Raw genomic sequence first — 18,949 nt, 5'->3', positions numbered from 1 at the left:
AAACTATATAATAAGATGCTAGAAGATTCCATTTTGAGGGTGTAATCGCATCTCAGAGGTTGTTCTTGTATAACATGTATAACAAAAGGAAGGACAATGACAATCCCTCATTAATCCCTTATTCTTAAAGACTGCATCAATCAAACCAGACAATGTTATACTGAAAAAACTCCCAACCTCCATTTGTTTTCATGGGTTTTTATGAAGGATTAAAAATGTAAGCGGTTTGTCCTCAGTCCATGCCCTGCACTTTCACAAGGTTTCATGAAAGAAACAAAAAAAATGATTCAGTGAGTGGACTACTTTTTGTCTAATCCTTCTGACAGATGTAATGGGAGAGTTCATATTCCCTTCTAGGAGATGGGGCTAATTATCATGGCAAATTATGGCAATTCACAATATTAGTGTCTTTCTGTTCATTATAAGTCAATACTGTAGTAGTAGCTCAAGTTTGGGCATATACATATAAAGCACAGACTTTATTGTATTAGAATTATATTACATTTTCTTTGACTGTGGTGGGGACTAGTTTGTTGTTGTGTTTGTTGTTAAAACTTGCTAAAATACCAATAAAAAAAATAAAAAAAAAAAGAATTTCTTAGTTTTTGAACATTGCCTGTAGTTTTTGCAGTCCTAAGTAATGCCAGAATAAACAGCCTGATATAAACACACACACACATAATATATATATATATATATATATATATTATATATATATATATATATATAATATATATATATATATATATATATATATATATATATATATATATATATATGTAGAGAGAGAGAGAGAGAGAGAGAGAGAGAGAGAGAGAGAGAGAGAGAGAGACTGAACAACAAAAGAAACGCAAGTTTGTGTCGTTAATTTAGGCAAGAGTTCAGCTGTCCTGTTGAGTTGTCAACTGAGATACACATTACAATAAGTGAGTTGTAACCATTGGAACGAGTGTTTGCAGGCAAACACGACCACGAGTGGTGTTGAGCACGTGCACAAGGTATCAGAGGTGTGGTACATTTTGAGTGATATGGTAGTGGGAGCAACAAATGGGAGTGGCAATTCCCTTTGTTTATCCGGGGGCTATAAAAAGAAATGGTAAGATTCAAAAGTTACTGCATTACCACGATGCCTCGCCTTAACGATAATCTGAGAGAACGCGCCATTGGTATGCTTGATGCTGGTTTAATGGCTCGCAACGTCTGCAAGTGCACAAGTCCACCATCAGTAGGCTGAGGACACGATTCCGTGACACAGGGACCACTCTGGACAGACCAAGATCCGGAAGACCACGTGTGACCACCCATAATCAGGATTGCCATATTCGCTTGGCCCATCAACTCAGTGCTACAAGGACAGCAAGAGTGACCCACTGTAAATTTCACAGCTGGATATAAATATCTCATATGAAACAAATATTCATAATAAAACTCCCATATAAACCAATACCGAACATACTTGCGTTTCTTTTGTTGTTCAGTGTATATATATATATATATATATATATATATATATATATATATAGATATATATATATATATATATATATATATATATATATATATAGTTCTTGCAACAGTCCCTTTCAACCTTTTATTTGACGGGCACCCATTTCCTTTATACACATTTACATTGGTGTTTTTTGACCCAGTGAAGCACCAACAATCACTTTTCCTTCAATGAAATCACCCACATTTTTGTGCTGGACGGACGTGCGGATCACTTGAGGCAGATCAAGCACATGTATTCTGGTCCTGTCCTGGTATTGTTGGCTTTAGGGGAGATATGATCCATTTGATGTATTAGTTTTTGGTGTTCATTTTGACATGTCAATGGCTACTTTGTTTTTTAGCATTCCCCCTGAGGAATTATGTAAAAGTGATGTATATCTGTTTAGAATACTGCTCGCTGCAGGTAAAAAAGCCATCACCAAATACTGACTAAAAAAAGGACCCTCCCTCAATCTTCTTGGTGATAAAAACTGTCAATCATATCCATTAATGGAAATGATGACCTATTATCTCCGCCTACAACACAAGAGTGTAAAGTATTGGAAAAAAATGGGACTTTTTCATTCAATCTATGGACAGTAAACAGTATGCAAATGTCTGAATGTACCTGTGACATTTTCTCTGTTGTTTTGTATCTTATACTAGAACAAATAAAAAATAAAATACAAAAAAAAAAAATCACTACATTTGCATATATCTTTTGTTATAAAAATTCAACAACGTAGATAAGAAATGATTCAAATCTACAAAGCCTAATGTTGGACCTTTACACAAAATTATAAATCATACATAAAATATGTACAATGGACAAAAAAAAAAGAGCATAATGAAAAAAGGACATTCAGCAGCTATGATATAAACTATTGACTAAATCATTCTGACTGACTAGTGCCACTCAAATGACAGAGCAACTATTATTAACAATCACAATTATTTCAAGTATTGCAAAATAGCGGTTTACGTAATCACGGTGAGAGGGCCATCCTGGAGAAGGTAATAATTTTGGGTGTGTCTTACAAACTTTTCTTCTATAACTCAAACACCTGCATAACTCCATACAGACCTTCCTGACATTTTGGACAAGAGGTCGAAGCCAGAGCCGGATCTCCTGGTCCATTGGAGATGAACCAGACCATCGTAATCTAGACTTAGAAGGTCCTGGTCCCATGGCACCAGGTGGCTTCTGCACCCCGCTGCAGCACAAAAAAAAAAAAAAAGACATTGTTATGATATTGCTCATCATGTTCTGTTAATGTATAGCCCTTAATGACCAGAACTTCCAGTACTTCATATATGTACAAAGCTTTCCAACACTGAGCACATTTAAATGCACACTAATACTCTGATCATTATTGGATTTCTGGAGTTGACAGATTATTCAAGTTATCGTGTAAACAGGATAATTTAATATACTTTTTTAGATAACAGTAATCTGATAATGATAAATCAGTTTAACACAGCTGGATTCCTCCTTAATACTCTAGTGTTTTCATACATGTATACAGGTTAATCTGATTTATTTTGTTGTTTTACATCTGCGCATGTGTAAAAAAAAAAAAACCAAAACGTAGAAAACAGAAGTGCCATAGTAAAACATAACTACGTACATAAATAGAAATCTGATAATGGACTTCGAAACAACCAAACCAAGTTTTTTCGATGAGGCTATGTCTGAAGTGCAATGTAAATGTGACACATTGATTATTACAACTATCTGATTACTCTCCAGTTATCAGATTTTTATGGTCATATAACTGGGCTCACAGACAATATTGCTATACTGCAAAACAGAAGTGTTACCATTACATAAAATGGACTAACTTTTTACAATATAAAACTAACACTAGCTAATGCTAATCACAGATCACTGCTGAAGTAAGATTTGTCTGATACAAAAAACATTATTGAACCATAAGGATTAACCCTTTTATGCATGAATTATGAGAACCTTAATCTATATTTTTTTTCCTGAGTGTTTTTATTCCTCTTTAGGCATGAAAAAAACAATGTGATTGAATTTTTTTTATGAACCTATTTTTCATGGATTCGCAAAAATGTACACTCAGCTGGACACCATTAATTTTTGAAGCAAAGAAACATGCATTTATTGATATACTGAGTGAAAACTATGAAATAAAAACATTTTTACTGCTGCTAATCTGATGTTTTCTCACATTTTAACACACTAATACTAGTCGTTACTCACTCCATGGAGATAATATGCAAAAAAAAACTTTTTGGTTTAAAAAAAAAATTGTTAATTACAGTCTAATAACAATAACAAGCAATCAATTTATACTCAAACATGTTAGTGCAGATCAGGTTTATCAAGGACAGCAAAGTTATAGTAATGGTATGCATTGCAGTGTATGGGATGGTGCATGAGCATCTACTGTGTGGGCTGGTACGGAACTAAAACAACAATGTGTATTATTGTCATGAAAAGGACAGAGTTTAATTTTGGTTTTTAATAGATGTATAAATGGCCAGAGTTTATTTTAGTTTTTTATATGTGTATTTTTGTTATGAAATGGACAAAGTTTATTCTTATTTTTTTAAATGTGTATTTTTGTTATGAAAAGGACAGTTTATTTTTGCTTTTTAATATGCATATTTTTATTATGAAATGGACAGAGTTTATTTTTGTTTTTTAATCTGTGTATTTTTGTTATGAAATGGACAGAGTTTATTTTTGTTTCCTAATATGCGTATTCTTGCTAAGAAATGGGCAGGGTTTATTTTTGTTTTTTTTAATATGCATATTCTTGTTAAGAAATGGACAGAGTTTATTTTTGTTTTTTAATATGCGTATTCTTGTTAAGAAATGGAGAGAGTTTATTTTTGCTTTGATATGTGCACCATTACTGTTAGGGAAAGGACAGAGTTTATTTTAATGTGAAATGCTGCTGTAAAATGGACAGTCTATCCTTGATATGGACAGCAATTTTGTGCTTTATCCTTAGTCAGAAATTAGTCTATGTGAGGATTTTTGAGTTACTTATGGAATCTGACATGAATTTAGGGTAGGTAGAAGGATGGAGTGAGGGGGCGGGAGATTATAAATTAAACTTCATCCCACTCCTTTCCGAATGGTTTACGTTGTTTTTTTTATATAATTTTTTGTGCTTGACTTTATTGCAATATTCGAAATAAATAAACAAACAAAGAAAGCCCATGAATATACAAGAGAACAGCCATAGAACAGCTGTCCACTCTAGTGACCACTACGCATGAAAGGGTTAAATAAAGGATTTGATGAATGACCAATGCATCAGAAACCTGAGAGAAGCCGCCGCTCTTTGCCTCAAACACATACTACAGGATGGCTGTTGATTTCATGAGCTCATTAGACTTCGCATTACCATCTCATATTTTCTAGGTCAGGTTGCAAAAAACATGTGACAGTGTGCTAACCACTATCTCTATATTTGTGCAGGGCAGGTTATTTGGGGCGAAGTCATAAAAACTACATTTCTAAGTGTGTAATCTAATGAGGGTGCGAGGAGGTTTTTCTACTCCCTCCTCATTTATCTTCATTCCCACCTTAACCAGCAGGCGGATAATGTTGTGTTTAATCCCACAATCGACAGCAACCACTTTGATTGGGTTTCCTTTTCCGAAGATTTTGGTTTCCTGGTAGGTAGAAGAACAAAAAAAACATAGAGATTATCGTTTATAGACACCACATTGGGCATAAACAAAGACAGTGTGATCTGAGTTGAACTGTTGTCCTTGATTTATGTGAAGAAGAAAAAAAAAAAAAAACAGTTCTGGACATGTAAATAAAAGTGGTAGATAGACGTCACCTTGGTTGAAACTTCAGCGACTAAATTTTTCTGGTTGGGGTCCGTTATCTCAACAGGTTTCCCGTCAAATTCAATCTTCCCCAAAACTGTACCCTGAGGAGAAGACGTAACCAACCATCAGTGATCTAGCAAGGGTTGGTTTAAAAAAAAAAAAAAGAAAAGAAAAAAGTAGCAGCTCAGATTGCAGTATTTAAAGCACCTTGTCTCTGATGACCTTCGTCAGCATTCTGGTGTCTATTCCAAACAGAGCAGGAACCTTAAAAATAAAAAATGAATGTAAAAATTGTAAGTTCACAGAGGCAGACAAAGACTCAACTCTCTCAAATTGCACGAAATTGCTCGAATACTGACCTTCTCCTCTTGTAGCCACTGACCCAAAGACTTGACCGAGTTCCAGTGACTGTACTCATGACTGTAGTCTTGAACCAGAAGACCAGAAACCTGCACATGTCAAAGATTAGTCCATTACGCGAACAGGTCAAACTAATGCTACTGCAAATCCTGCCCCGAGGTGTGAAGTGTCAAGTGCTGCCATAAAATCTTAACAAGCCAACATAGCAAGAGTATTCTGAGTGTGTTACATCACAACAGGCCTGGACAGCCAAAAACATGTTGTTAGTAGAGAAATGTATCCATGAAATCTGCATATTAAACAGTTGTTGATACATGTAGAGTGGCAGCTTTGTTCTTGCACGACTTAGGCACACATAGCGATAAGAAAACATTATGTTTTTTAATGACAAACATATGATTTCACATAATTTTGGACTTTTATTGCCATATCTTTGGACAAAAACTTTGAAAAGCTGGAGAAGATAATAAATATCAGAATCGCTTTTATTCTAATGTGGTATGGCATCCTTTTATTTCTTATGTAGAACAGCTGGCAATGCACCTCAACTCCGGTTAATGTGTTCTGTATACAAAGTGATTGGGTAATTACATAGTGGAATTTTTTTTTTGTGGTGTCTTATTCTTTTGTTATATGTCTCAGTGTTTGTCTTACTTCTTGTATGTTTGAAAAACTGAAAATGAATAAAAATACATTGATTAAAAAAAAAAAAGAATCGCTTTTATTCGTCAAGTATCTTCAAAAAAAATACATGGAATTTTACCCTGTCTTTTTTAAAGTAGCAAGAAAACTAGCTTTGGTCATGAACATAAGACATAAAACATAACATGCCCGCACTTGAAAACCCTCAGCCCTCAGTCCACGGCAAAGTTTCCGCACATATAGACGACAGACGGACGGATGACGAACTGATGACAATAACCTGCAGGCGAAGGCCGAGGGTAAAAAGATATAAAGCAAATAATGCCAGCTGCATGGTGACATATTTAAAGAGCTGGTTTTGTAAGTTCATAACCTTAAGAATGTTATTGTGTTAGTACTCAGGGGTATTACTAACTGCTGTTATGCAACAGTTATGCAGCTGGTAACTACTGCACAACAGAATCAAACATTCAGGGCAACCAAAGCAGGAATTTTCATAGACTTCAACGCTACACTATGACTTTCACAAAATCCAAACTACTCTTCAGTACCTGGATGCGATCTGACTCCACGTGTTTTCTCAGGCCCAGTTCATCCAGCTCCTGGGTGTTGGGTACCCCGTAGTTCCCAACGATGGGGTAGGTCAGGGTGAGGATCTGACCTTTGTAGCTGGGGTCAGTCAGAGCTTCAGGATACCTATAACAAATGAATAATGCAACGTATTTACAAAGATGCTGGGATATGAGGATGCTGAGGCACTCAGTTATGCAACATAAATACAGTCCTGTACAAAAGTCCATGGCCAACAATAGGTTTTTTGGTTCAGTAAAGTTATAATGACTACACATATATGCATTTATCAGTTTCTGTATTAACCCTTTCATGTGTACTGGTCACTACAGTGGACAGCTATTCTACAGCTGTTCTCTTATATATTCATGGATTTTTTTGTTTGTTTGTTTTTGCACATATCTTTATTCAAGTTTTAAGACACTACATATCTTTTCTGACACGAATTGGTAAAATTGTGTAGATCTCCCCTGAGCATATTCTCACCCCCAGAACTACAAGCGCCCCCCCCCCCCCCCCCCCCCCCCCCTAGTTTTCACACAATTTATCTGTAAATACATGTTTCTTCGTTTTAAAAATTAAATGCAAGGTGTCCAGCTGAATGGACATTTTTGCAACTTCATGTAAAATAGGTTCATAAGATCATTTTTATTATTAGTAGTAGTAGTTGTATGTCTTTTTTTAACTTTATTTTTTGTTTGTTATATAGTTTTTGTTTAATTATTTATTTATTTTTCATAAGAAAATTTTCAATTGCATTGTTTTTTTCATGTCTAAAGAGAAATAAAAACACTCAGGAAAAAAACTTTGATTAAGGTTCTCCTAATTTGTGCATAAAAGGGTTAAGATACAATCTCCACATATAACAGAAGTGTACAGCATTTAAAAAAAAAAAAGCATCATGGAAAAAAAAGAGCTTCTGTGCATTGAACATGTCTTTAACCATTCTGTTCAAACAATATGAGAATTATTGCATTAATTTTCTGATGATTTATACCATATTTCATTCTACTCATGTCAGATGTTTCTAAATGCTTGTGATGCTTCTTATCAAGGGGTCAGGGGTCACACTAAATAGACACATTAACCTTTAATCTGAGTTTTTGACAGTCAGATCACAGACTATGATTCATAATTCATACATACATACATTTCTGTTAATGATTTTAAAAGTATAATGGAGAAGCAGTGAAGGCGGAATGTCACCGTTTTTCTTGATGCCATTATGGTTGAATAGTTGTCATTGTGTTTTATTGTTAATTGTGTATCATGTACGGGTTTTATGTTGTTTGGACGTTGTATGGCTGCTACCTTGGCCAGGTCTCCCTTGCAAAAGAGATTCCGCATCTCAATGGGACTTCCTGGTTAAATAAAGGTAAAATAAAATTAAAAAAATAAAATAATAACCTGGTGAAGATGGAGAGTAAGATCATGGGGACCCCTGCTCCACTCATGTCGCAAGACACTATACAGGCCACTATCAGGCAGGTAAATGGTATTCTTTCAGACTCATCACATGCCCTGTTTCCAGAGTATGTTCCGTTGACGTCAGGCAGAAGGTACAGAGTCCCGCTGTGCAGGCTCAACCATTTTAAACACTTTTATCCCTCTTTCAATCAAACTCATTAGCAAGCAGTCAGGTGCAGCTACCAAAAGGATGTAGACAAATGTTGTATACAAAGGGATGTATGTGATGTGTGTGTGCATGTAGATTTTCGGGGTTTTTTCTTTATAATATTTTCAACTTATTTTTACTTATATATAACAGGTCATGTATTTTATGTGTTTTTAGTAGCATGTGTTCTGTTGTATGTGTTGCAGTACAGCTTGTTTTTGCCCTTGTCTATGCCAGATTTCTCCCACAGAAGACAATAAAGTGAACCTTGAACCTACAGTCGTGGAAGAAAATATTAGACCACCCTTGTTTTCTTCAATTTCTCTTTCATTTAATGCTTGGTACAACAAAAGGTACATTTGTTTGGATAAATATAATGAGAACAACAAAAATAGTGATAATGATATCTATCCATTTTCCATGGTTTTCTTGATAATAACCAAAATCACTTCAGTTTTTACATCAATAGCTATGGCATTGTACTGACAAAACCAGTGCTTTTAGGCATTCCATGTTTTCTTTGCTGTCGGTTTTAGTCACATAATACACACAGGAATTAATACTTGGTTGGATAACCATTGTTTTTGATGACTTTTGATGGTCTAATAATTTTTTCCGCGACTGTAGTACCCATTTAGTTAAATTATTTGGGTGTCTTTCAAGGCTGTGCACAAATTTCGTTTATTTTCGTGTTGTATCAAGAGAAAATAGAACTAGAAATAAATATGCATGCTTGTTTCAACCCTGGACAAACAACAAAGAAAGGTGGCCTAAAACCTTTGCATAATGCTGTACATCAATACTTCGATATCCCATATGCTGAATGAGTTAAGGTTGTTTTTCTGATAGTTATTGTTAGTATCATTACTTTTATTCATTTATTATTTTTTTTGGAATGTCCATGTCCAACCTTTAACCAAGTTTCATGAAACGTGCATCCAATACAGGGTGGGGAAGCAAAATTTACAAATTTTGAGGCAGGGTTTTGAAAGACAGTGTATGACCAATTAGTTTATTGAAAGTCATGAGAATTATTTGCCACAAGAAAATTGACATAATAGAAACGTTTTTATTCTATGTGTCCTCCTTCTTCCTCAATAACTGCCTTCACACCGCTTCCTGAAACTTGCGCAAGTGTTCCTCAAATATTCGGGTGGACAACTTTCTCCCATTCTTCTTTAATAGTATCTTTAAGAAAGTCACATTGCTGGTGATGTTCTATTGGTATCATGTTCTAAAACGCCCCAAATAGCAGAATCCAGAGGGTTTAGATCTGGGCTAGAAGGCGGACATAAACATGATTCCCAAAAATTGCTAAGTTGGATTTGTTGCTGTTGTCAACAAGTGTTTTGGTGTTCTTGTGTAAGATTTTAACTTCAAATCATATTTACTGCTTTCTAACGGTCTTGTTGTCTACCTCAAGTTCAATTGCCATTTTTCTCATGGATTTGGTGGTATCCTTTAGGATTTTGGATTTGAGAGCTGTAATAAAAGCTTTGGTAAGTTTTTTGTTGCTTCCTCCACTTCCAGACTTTCTCGTAATAGTTTTGCTCATAGTCATTCTCTTCTTTCCATTATAAACAGTCTTTATGGACACTCCAACTATTTTGAAATCTCCTTGGTGTGACGAGTGCATTCAGCAAATCACACACTCTTTGACGTTTACTTTCCTGATTACTCATATGGGCAAAAGTTTCTGAAAAGGTATGGATAATAGTGTTAGGTATGATTATGACCATCAATATATGTTTGGTTTCAAAACAATTGACGTAGTGCCTGCTGAGAAAAAAACAACTAAATGTTTCATTGTAAATTTGCTTCCCCACCCTGTAGGTTTTGTTTTACTGAAATGAAACTGAAATGAAAACCCAACTTCTTTTTGATGGAGCTAAAAATGTGTTTTCGACTAGTGTCAGCATGTCTCCTTCTTACCCAACCAGGCCAGTATTGAAGGACCAATTCCCCAGCTACAGAGGAACTCATGCCCAAAGGAAAAGCCTTTCATCCTGGTGCCATCCTCCAAGACCAGGTGGCTGTGTGGGCCTAGAGGGAGTTGAAACATACGGGGAGATGAAAAGCAAAATCTCACCCCAGAACAATGTATTCCTTCTTCATAAATAGATAATAGATAGACCAAAGTCAAAAGGTTTGTAACAAATGTGTGTTGCAGACTTTGAGTTTAGGAGCGATGGAAACCTGCAAGCCTATGGGACATCACGCTGAAGCTGCAGGCCGCGCTGTGAATTGTGTTCCGAATGCTGAGGCAGACAATTCTGTTCAGGTCAGTTCAGTGTGTGTGTTCGTGCATGTGTGTGTTTGTGACAATATGGGAATAAAGCTTGATGTGACCCATAGGAACTTACAGAAATGTTGCTATAGGGTTGACGTATACTTAAAAACTCTCTCTTCTCTTATATGTGATGATAAAAAAGGCTTGGGCACTACCTTTAACCCCCCCCCCCCCAAAAAAAAAAAACACACACACAATTTCATAGAAGTGCTTTAGGAATACTGAGGATGTGTGATGGAGAAAGTCAGATGTTGCAATCAGGGCGGATCTTAAACATGATGCAATTCTTTTTGATATTGTCTCCCACCATGTGTGTGATTCCAGTAACTGTGCTGATCACCAGCTTCCCTAGAAGTTTCATCTACTAAAAAAAAAAAAGCAGAATCACTCCTTATTTATACTTGACCCTATAAGGTTTCACATCTGCTCAAAATTTAACTAGAAATGTGACACCCTTTTCTGCAAACTTGCTGACATAAACACATACCTCAGACAACTGGTCCTTAAAGAGGTTTTTTTTTTTTTTTTCTTTTTAAATGCTAAGTAGCCACGTGTTAGTTTGGCCTGATCACAATCCACCAGAAGACAGGCACTAATGCAGTTTCCACATTCTTCCAGCTGGTTCAAAGATATTGTAATGGTGCGTTCAAATACAGTTGGAACATGGACTGTGCATAGGGTTTTAAATTGTCTTTTATTTTGAAGTACATACTTCTGTTTCTAGCTGAATGTATGCCGAATGAAAGAGTGAGTCCTGGTGTTTTAATAACAACTCTCGGGTGTTTTTTTCTTCGCTTGTACGTTCATCTATAAAAGCAACGTTTTCATTGTTTTACCGTTTTTTCAATGGAGTCTCGTGTGGCGTTCACAGTCAACGCTCAATTCCAAACAGTAACAGCTGTCAGACACAGGTTTTTGGTTTTGTTTTTTTTTTCTTACCTTAAAACTAAAAAGTTTTGCAGGAGTGGTGTCTCATCCAAGCAGACGTGTTTCCAACTCTCCTGCCAACACGCATCCTTGTCTCAGAGATTTAACAACCGCTGCAAGCCAACAGGATTTTTTGTCATGTTTACTTAAAGGTACTTTTAGCCTGGAGCAAAAATTTCAGTGAGAAAGCCGTTCAGTTAAAAAAAAAAAACACTAGTACGATATACTTTTTTAAAACCCTAGACACTACGTGTAAACTTTCCCTGCTGATGAATGGAATGAGTTTGTAGCTTCCCCCTCGTGCCCTCTCAGAAGTTCAACACGGCGCTTCATCGATGACTCTGATTGGTCCACGAGCCGTTGTTTTTCTCATCGCATAAAGCGCGGAGTTTTTACACTGGCTTCCGAGAAAACGTCCACATTGCGTAAGGGTGAAGCGGATTGAATCAGCTTTCAAATTCACATCTAGAATTACATTACAATAAATGTAACAATAAATATCCTTGCATAATTTTAAAAAGATAAATAACATCTAAAGGAATAGAATCTTTCCAAATTTAAATTGGTATAAATGTTGAATGTTACTTTTTCTTTATTACATCAGTGATAATATCAAGGTAATTTTTTTTATTGATTTATTTCGTATATGGATATGATACAAGCTTCCTGATTACTACTATTTGACTTCTTTGCACACATAATATAGAAATGAAAATTCAACGAGGCATAAATATTGATACATGCAAAAAGAAAAAAAAGTCATATTCGAAAAGGAGTGAGAAGAAGCACAGCTTATTAGCTCTCATCCCTTTGTTTAAACCAACAATATGTACATATATACATACATACATATATACACCCATATACGTACACATCTATCCATCTATACATATATACATACACACACACACACATACATATACATACATACATGTGCACATGCAAACATATACACATCCACATATATCATACATATATGTATATATACATACACCTACACATACATACATACACACACACACACACATATATGCATATACGCACATATACATACCCATGGGCATACACTTACATGTACAAATTCATATATACACTGTTACATACATACACATATACATCTATCTATAGGCTTCTCTACCTCTAATCCCTATGCCATATCAGTGAGTAAAGGAAAATAGTCAGTCATGATAATTATCAATTATAACTGCTAAACAAAATATTTTCGTACATTTTCTTAAACTGGTTAATATTTGGACTTCGCTTGAGTTCCTCACTCAGATTGTTCCATAGCTTAACACCAGAAATACAGTAGATAAAGAAAAACTTTTTAAGGTTGTTGTCCTGTTTTTGATTTTGAAGTTATGTTCCCCTCTTAATTGATAACCTCCCTCCCGATTTCTAAAAATTTATTGGATTTTTTTGGTAATTGTCTGTTTTTTGCCTTCTACATGATTATTGCTGTTTGGTAAGATACGATGTCCGTGAGTTTCAGTAGTTTTGATTGCCTATTTGATTGCCTAATATGTAAAGCATATTAAACTTTACAAAACACACATCCACCAGTGTATGTCCTCCTGAGACCCAGCAAAGGACATTCCTTTAAAAGGAAGAAAAATGTCTCTGAAAAACTGTTGCATCATGCCTGCTTCCAATCAAGGCTATTATTTAATGCAAAAAAGCCAAACTTTTTACCTTCCCTGGTGTTCAGGAGGATATTGTTCAAAATACTTAATACTTAAATAAATACTTAAGTACATGTACATTTCATAATCAATAATCACTTCTTTACCCATTCTATTATTGCCCTAATTCTCTTTCTTTTTGGACCCATCTTACAAGTTACATTTCTTCTAATTTAACCAACACTGCTGGAATCACACATAAGTATGTAGCTGCACATTTTGACCATATAAATTCTAAAATATCATTTGTAATCAATCTTTTCATTTTATTAGGGAAATTTCATACCCATGAACATAAATATTTGAGAAAAGTTCCAAATTTGAAAATTGTCATGTGTGAATCCAAATTTTATTTTAATTCAATATCCCTAATAAACTAAAAAAAAAGCAACAAATCCATTAGTATATGAATGTACCATGTCCCATTCTTTAAAATAGAATGATCAGACCCCCTTTTAATTTTTGTATTTAATTGTATTATATTTTGTCTATGGTCTGTTGCCTGTCATGTCTGATTGTATTGTTGTGGTTTGTTACTAAAGTTTGTTAAAAAAAAAAAAAAAACTCTTCCACTTCCACAGCTTTGGAGATACCCACTGTCTCTTTGTGATAAAGTAATGAAAACACAACCTTTGACTTAATTATGACTTGTGATGCCAGCAGCGTTTTGTCGTGTGCAGGCAAAATGTGCAGACACACGGATACTCACTTTACAGCTGAAATAAGATCAATTTTCAATAAGATTAATTTTCTCAATAACAAGTTGCATAAATTGAGAGTATCTGATGCTGAAAAGCAATTAATCTTCCAAAAACACTAAACCAGAAGGTTATCTTGCGAGGCTGCATGTTGACTTTCTACAGGTCATATAATAATTATTTCCAAAATTACAAATTAATTCAGAAAAGCATAAAAACATTAAGCACGGGCTATGAAACAATCCCCTCACAAGGCTGAAGGTATTAAGGTTTTCTGCTCAATACAGAAAACTTATTTTTTCAAATAGTCAGTACATGACAAGATACTTAATATACAGCCTAAATATATGCACACATTATTTAATATAAACTGTATGCTGACTGTATATGAATGCACCTGCTAAGAGCAAACGTGCCCCGTTTTTAGTGCAACAACTTTTCAAGCCTTTTCTTTGCGGCCAGTGCCCTGCAGGGAAAAAAAAAAAAAAAAAAACGCCAAACTGACCATGGAAAGGCTCAATGGTGGTGGGATTAGAGAGGTCTGTGCATTTGCTGATGGCTGCAAGACTAGTCCTCTGTGGAGAAGGCTGCCTGACTGCCACTCTGCTGGGTTCAGCAGTCTGAACAAAGTGGGTGTGAGTAAAAGAACTGCTGTAGATTAGACAGTTCCTCCACAGTCCTGAAATTGGACTTGCAACAATAGACGGTGCTTTCTGTATTCTGTAACTTTGTGAAGTATTTAATGGCCTATGTAAACCTTCAGCATAAAAAAGCTGCACGTCAGAAAATTACCTTAAATTCCAACCATTTATCTCCTATATAGTGTATAGGCTACGTCATATGCATGTTAATGTCTGATCAATTTCTGAATGTCAACATCTTCTGCATTTGTTTGAACATAAGACCCCTGCTGCAGAAATTAGTTTCAATATTTTGCCTGTGTTCCTTTTTCTCTGTGGAGCAATGCTGACATCCAGTGGTGATGTTTGATAAAAGAAAAAGGCCCAGTAGGTCTGGAGTCAGTAAACAGTGTTGTAGTGACACACTTCATGTGAAGGTGACAGTGAAGCGTTATATAGTATGAGTTATACACTCAAGCAAGAGGCCCAGAGTATCATTTCGCTGCCAGTGTGTAGCACAAGTTATAACAGTTTGACAGCTGACCTGAAACCTACACTGAAGTCTTCAAATAGTGCAAACTGTGTGTACTTTTGTTATGGCGGAAGTCATGCATTAAAGAATGGTTAAAGTTAAACTGTGTTATCATTCACACTACTTCCTGAACAAGATGTTTACTGTCTATTAAAGCTGTTAGTACTGAAAGACACTTGGTCCTCAACTCGCTATGAAATTTCGATTCATTTTTAATGTAATATTGAGCAAAATAACCTGAAAAATGAAGCAGCAAAACACAGATACTGGACAACACTGATAATCCGCCTGTATTGAACAGAGTAGTGTTGAAACTTTAATTTGCACAGTTGTAAGTTATAAGTTAACCCTTTCATGCATACTGGTCACTACAGTGGACAGTTATTCTACAGCTGTTCTATTGTATATTCATGGGTTTTGTTGTTTTAGTTCCATTTCAGCCAACACAGTGGACTCTTATGCATCATCCCAAACACTGCATTTCATACAATTACTGTAACTTTGCTGTTCTTGATAAACATGATCTGCAGTAACATGTTTGAGTGTAAATCAATTGCTAATTGTTATTAGACTGTAATTAACAAAAAAAGTTTGTTTTTTTTTTCATATCCTCCTGAGACCCAGCAATGCATTTTTTCCTCTGTAGGGGGACAAAAGTTTGACATTTGTACTTTAAAAATGCTGTGCATTGCGAAGGACATTCCATTAAAAAAATCAATCAATCAATAAAAATAATTTTAAAAATGTATCTGAAAAAAGCATTGCATTGTGCAGTTTCCAATCAAGACAATTTTTTTAAATGTAAAAAAGCTAAAACTGTCAATTTCCTGGGTCTCAGGAGGATTTTATCTCCATGAAATTAGTAATAACTAATATTAGACTATGATAAAATCTGAGAAAACAGTAGCAATTTAGGAATTAGCGACATTAAAAATGTTTTTATTTCATAGTTTTCACACAGTATATCACTTTCTGATGAAGATTTTTAAATAATTGTTTCTTTGCTTCAAAACTCAAATGCATGGTGTCCAGCTGAGTGGACATTTTTGTCACTCCATGAACAATAGGTTCATTAAAAAAAAAAAAAAATCAATTGCATTGTCTTTTTCATGCCTAAAGAGGAACAAAAACACTCAAGAAAAAAATATTGACAAAGGTTCTCATAATTCTTGCATGAAAGGGTTAATTAGTGTTTCTGTTTTTGTTTTGTCTGGAGAACGGCATGTGTAGTGGAAAATGGGCCTCATTCACTAATGTGTGCGTGGAAATGTTCTTCTTCTTCTTTGTTTTTTTTAAGTTCGGTTGCAAATTTTATTAGCGTATTTCCACCACCTTCCAGATGTGAATGATCTTCTATGGCTTACAGGCTATAACAATACAAATTGTTATGTGGTCACACAACATTTGACATTTGCAAAAAATCTTAGGCCAACATTAGGTTTGTTGGTTTAGCAAAGTTCTAATAACCACACATATGTACTTGTCAGTATCTGTATTATGATCCAATCTGGATATATGTGAAGTGCAGTCACGAAAAAAATATTAGACCATCAAAAATAATTAAAAAACAATGGTTTTGCAATCCAGTACTAACTACTGTGTGTATAATGTGACTAAAACAGACAGAAAAGAAAACATGGAATTCCTAAAAGCACTGTTTTTGTCAGTACAATGCCATAGATATTGATGTAAGAACTGAAGTGATGTTGGTTATTATCAAGAAAATGTGGAAAATGGGTAGATATCAGCTCTGAAATTAAACTCTTATGAGCTATTTTTGTTGTTATCACCATATTTGTCCAAACAAATGTACCTTTAGTTGTACCAGGCATTAAAATGAACAAGAAACTGAAGAAAACAAGGGTGGTCTAATATTTTTTTCCATGACTGTATGTAGAGCAGTAAAAATAAAAGTTTCGGGTAAAAAAAAAAAAAAAAGGTAGTATTTAGTGTAACCTATCTTTGCACTGAACGTGTCTTTAACCATTTTGTTCAGACAAAATGAGTTTTATGGCATTAATTTTCCGATATTTCACACCAAATTTCATTCAACACATGTCAGATGTTTCTAACTGTTTGTGCTGCTTCATGTCACGGGGTCAGAGGTCACGCTAAATAGGGTCTTTAACCTTTAGAATTAATTTAGTTCAGTTGGTCAATGTGTGTCTGTGGCTGTGCACACATTTCCTGTATTTTCTTCCATATTGGAAAGAAAAGAAAATGAAAAATAAATATGTATGCTCATTTCAACCCTGAAAAAACAACAAAGCTAAAGGTGGCCTAAAACTGCCTTCACACGCTTCCTGAAATTTGTACAAGTGTTCCTCAAATATTCGGGTGACAACTTCTCCCATTCTTCTTTAATAGTATCTCCCAGACTTTCTCGTAATAGTTTTGCTCATAGTCATTCTCTTCTTTCCATTATAAACAGTCTTTATGGACACTCCAACTATTTTTGAAATCTCCTTTGGTGTGACGAGTGCATTCAGCAAATCACACACTCTTTGACGTTTGCTTTCCTGATTACTCATATGGGCAAAAGTTTCTGAAAAGGTATGGATAATAGTGTTAGGTATGATTATGACATCAATATATGTTTGGTTTCAAAACAATTGACGTAGTGCCTGCTGAGAAAAAACAACTAAAAGTTCATTGTAAATTTTGCTTCCCCACCCTGTATATTTATTAAAGGCTTTAACCCTTTGATGCATGAATTATCAAAACCTTAGTCATGATTTTTTTCCTCTGCGTTTTATTCCTCTTTAGGCAATAAAAAAACTGCGTGATTGACATTTTTAAAATTAACACTATTTTTTAATGGCGTTATAAGAATGTCCACTCAACTGGACAACATGCGTTAAATTTCTGAAGCAAAGAACATGTATTTAAAAACCAATATCTAAAAGTGATATACTGTGTGAAACTGACATTTTGAATGCAGCTAATCTGATGTTGTCTCACATTTGATCATACTCTAATACTAGTTATTACTCACTTCATGGAGATAATACACACAAAAAAATTAAGAAAACTGTTAATTACAGTCTAATAACAACTAGCAATTGATTTACACTCAAACATGTTACTGCAATTTATGCTCGGATTTTGGAGACTCTGAGTCCGTCCGTATCTCACCTCCGTGAACAGTGGGAAAGTGACATAGGGATGCCACTCTCAGACAGGAGTGGGACATGGCACTTCTTAGGGTCCATTCCTCCTCAATTTGCTCACGACATTACTTAAATCAATTCAAGATTTTACATAGATTGCACTTCTCTAAAGTTAAACTTGCAAAAATATTCCCTGACATAAACCCTATCTGCAACAGATTGCAAGCAGGCCCCAGCAACTGTATACCACATGCTATGGTCCCTGCTCCAAACTGACCCCCTTCTGGAACTCTTTTTTTGATTTTATTTCCAAGGCATATGGGTGCCGAATTTAGCCATCTCCCCTCACTGCTATTTTTGGTCTCATTTCATGCATGGATGACTCAGTATCTTCAGCTAACCTACAAAAAGTTGTGGCCTTGCATCTTTACTAGCTAGACGTACCATTCTCCTTCAAATGGAAGGACTCATTCACCTCCAACACACGATCAATGGATTAGAGCAGGGGTGTCAAACTCATTTTACTTCAGGGGCCATATTCAGCTAAATTGATCTGCAGTGGGTCGGACCAGAAAAATAATAACATAATAACCTAT

General features: G+C 35.2%; 1 protein-coding gene across 1 annotated transcript in view; it reads right to left on the bottom strand.

The window, feature by feature from the left end:
• The window catches only part of cps1 (carbamoyl-phosphate synthase 1, mitochondrial), a 118,752-nt gene extending 100,297 nt beyond the window's left edge, over window positions 1–18,455 (bottom strand). The window contains 14 exon segments of the mRNA XM_030125521.1: window positions 2,573–2,593; window positions 2,595–2,636; window positions 2,638–2,690; window positions 2,693–2,702; window positions 5,053–5,142; window positions 5,316–5,408; window positions 5,515–5,571; window positions 5,667–5,756; window positions 6,861–7,005; window positions 10,427–10,446; window positions 10,448–10,468; window positions 10,470–10,537; window positions 14,597–14,694; window positions 18,379–18,455. Coding sequence (XP_029981381.1) covers window positions 2,573–2,593; window positions 2,595–2,636; window positions 2,638–2,690; window positions 2,693–2,702; window positions 5,053–5,142; window positions 5,316–5,408; window positions 5,515–5,571; window positions 5,667–5,756; window positions 6,861–7,005; window positions 10,427–10,446; window positions 10,448–10,468; window positions 10,470–10,537; window positions 14,597–14,694; window positions 18,379–18,455 — 885 coding nt within the window.
• Between the last annotated feature and the right edge of the window lie 494 nt (window positions 18,456–18,949).

Source organism: Sphaeramia orbicularis, chromosome 21 (assembly GCF_902148855.1).
Source record: "Sphaeramia orbicularis chromosome 21, fSphaOr1.1, whole genome shotgun sequence".
In the NCBI taxonomy this organism is placed as follows: Eukaryota; Metazoa; Chordata; class Actinopteri; order Kurtiformes; family Apogonidae; genus Sphaeramia; species Sphaeramia orbicularis.
This window is presented reverse-complemented; position numbering and strand designations above follow the sequence as displayed.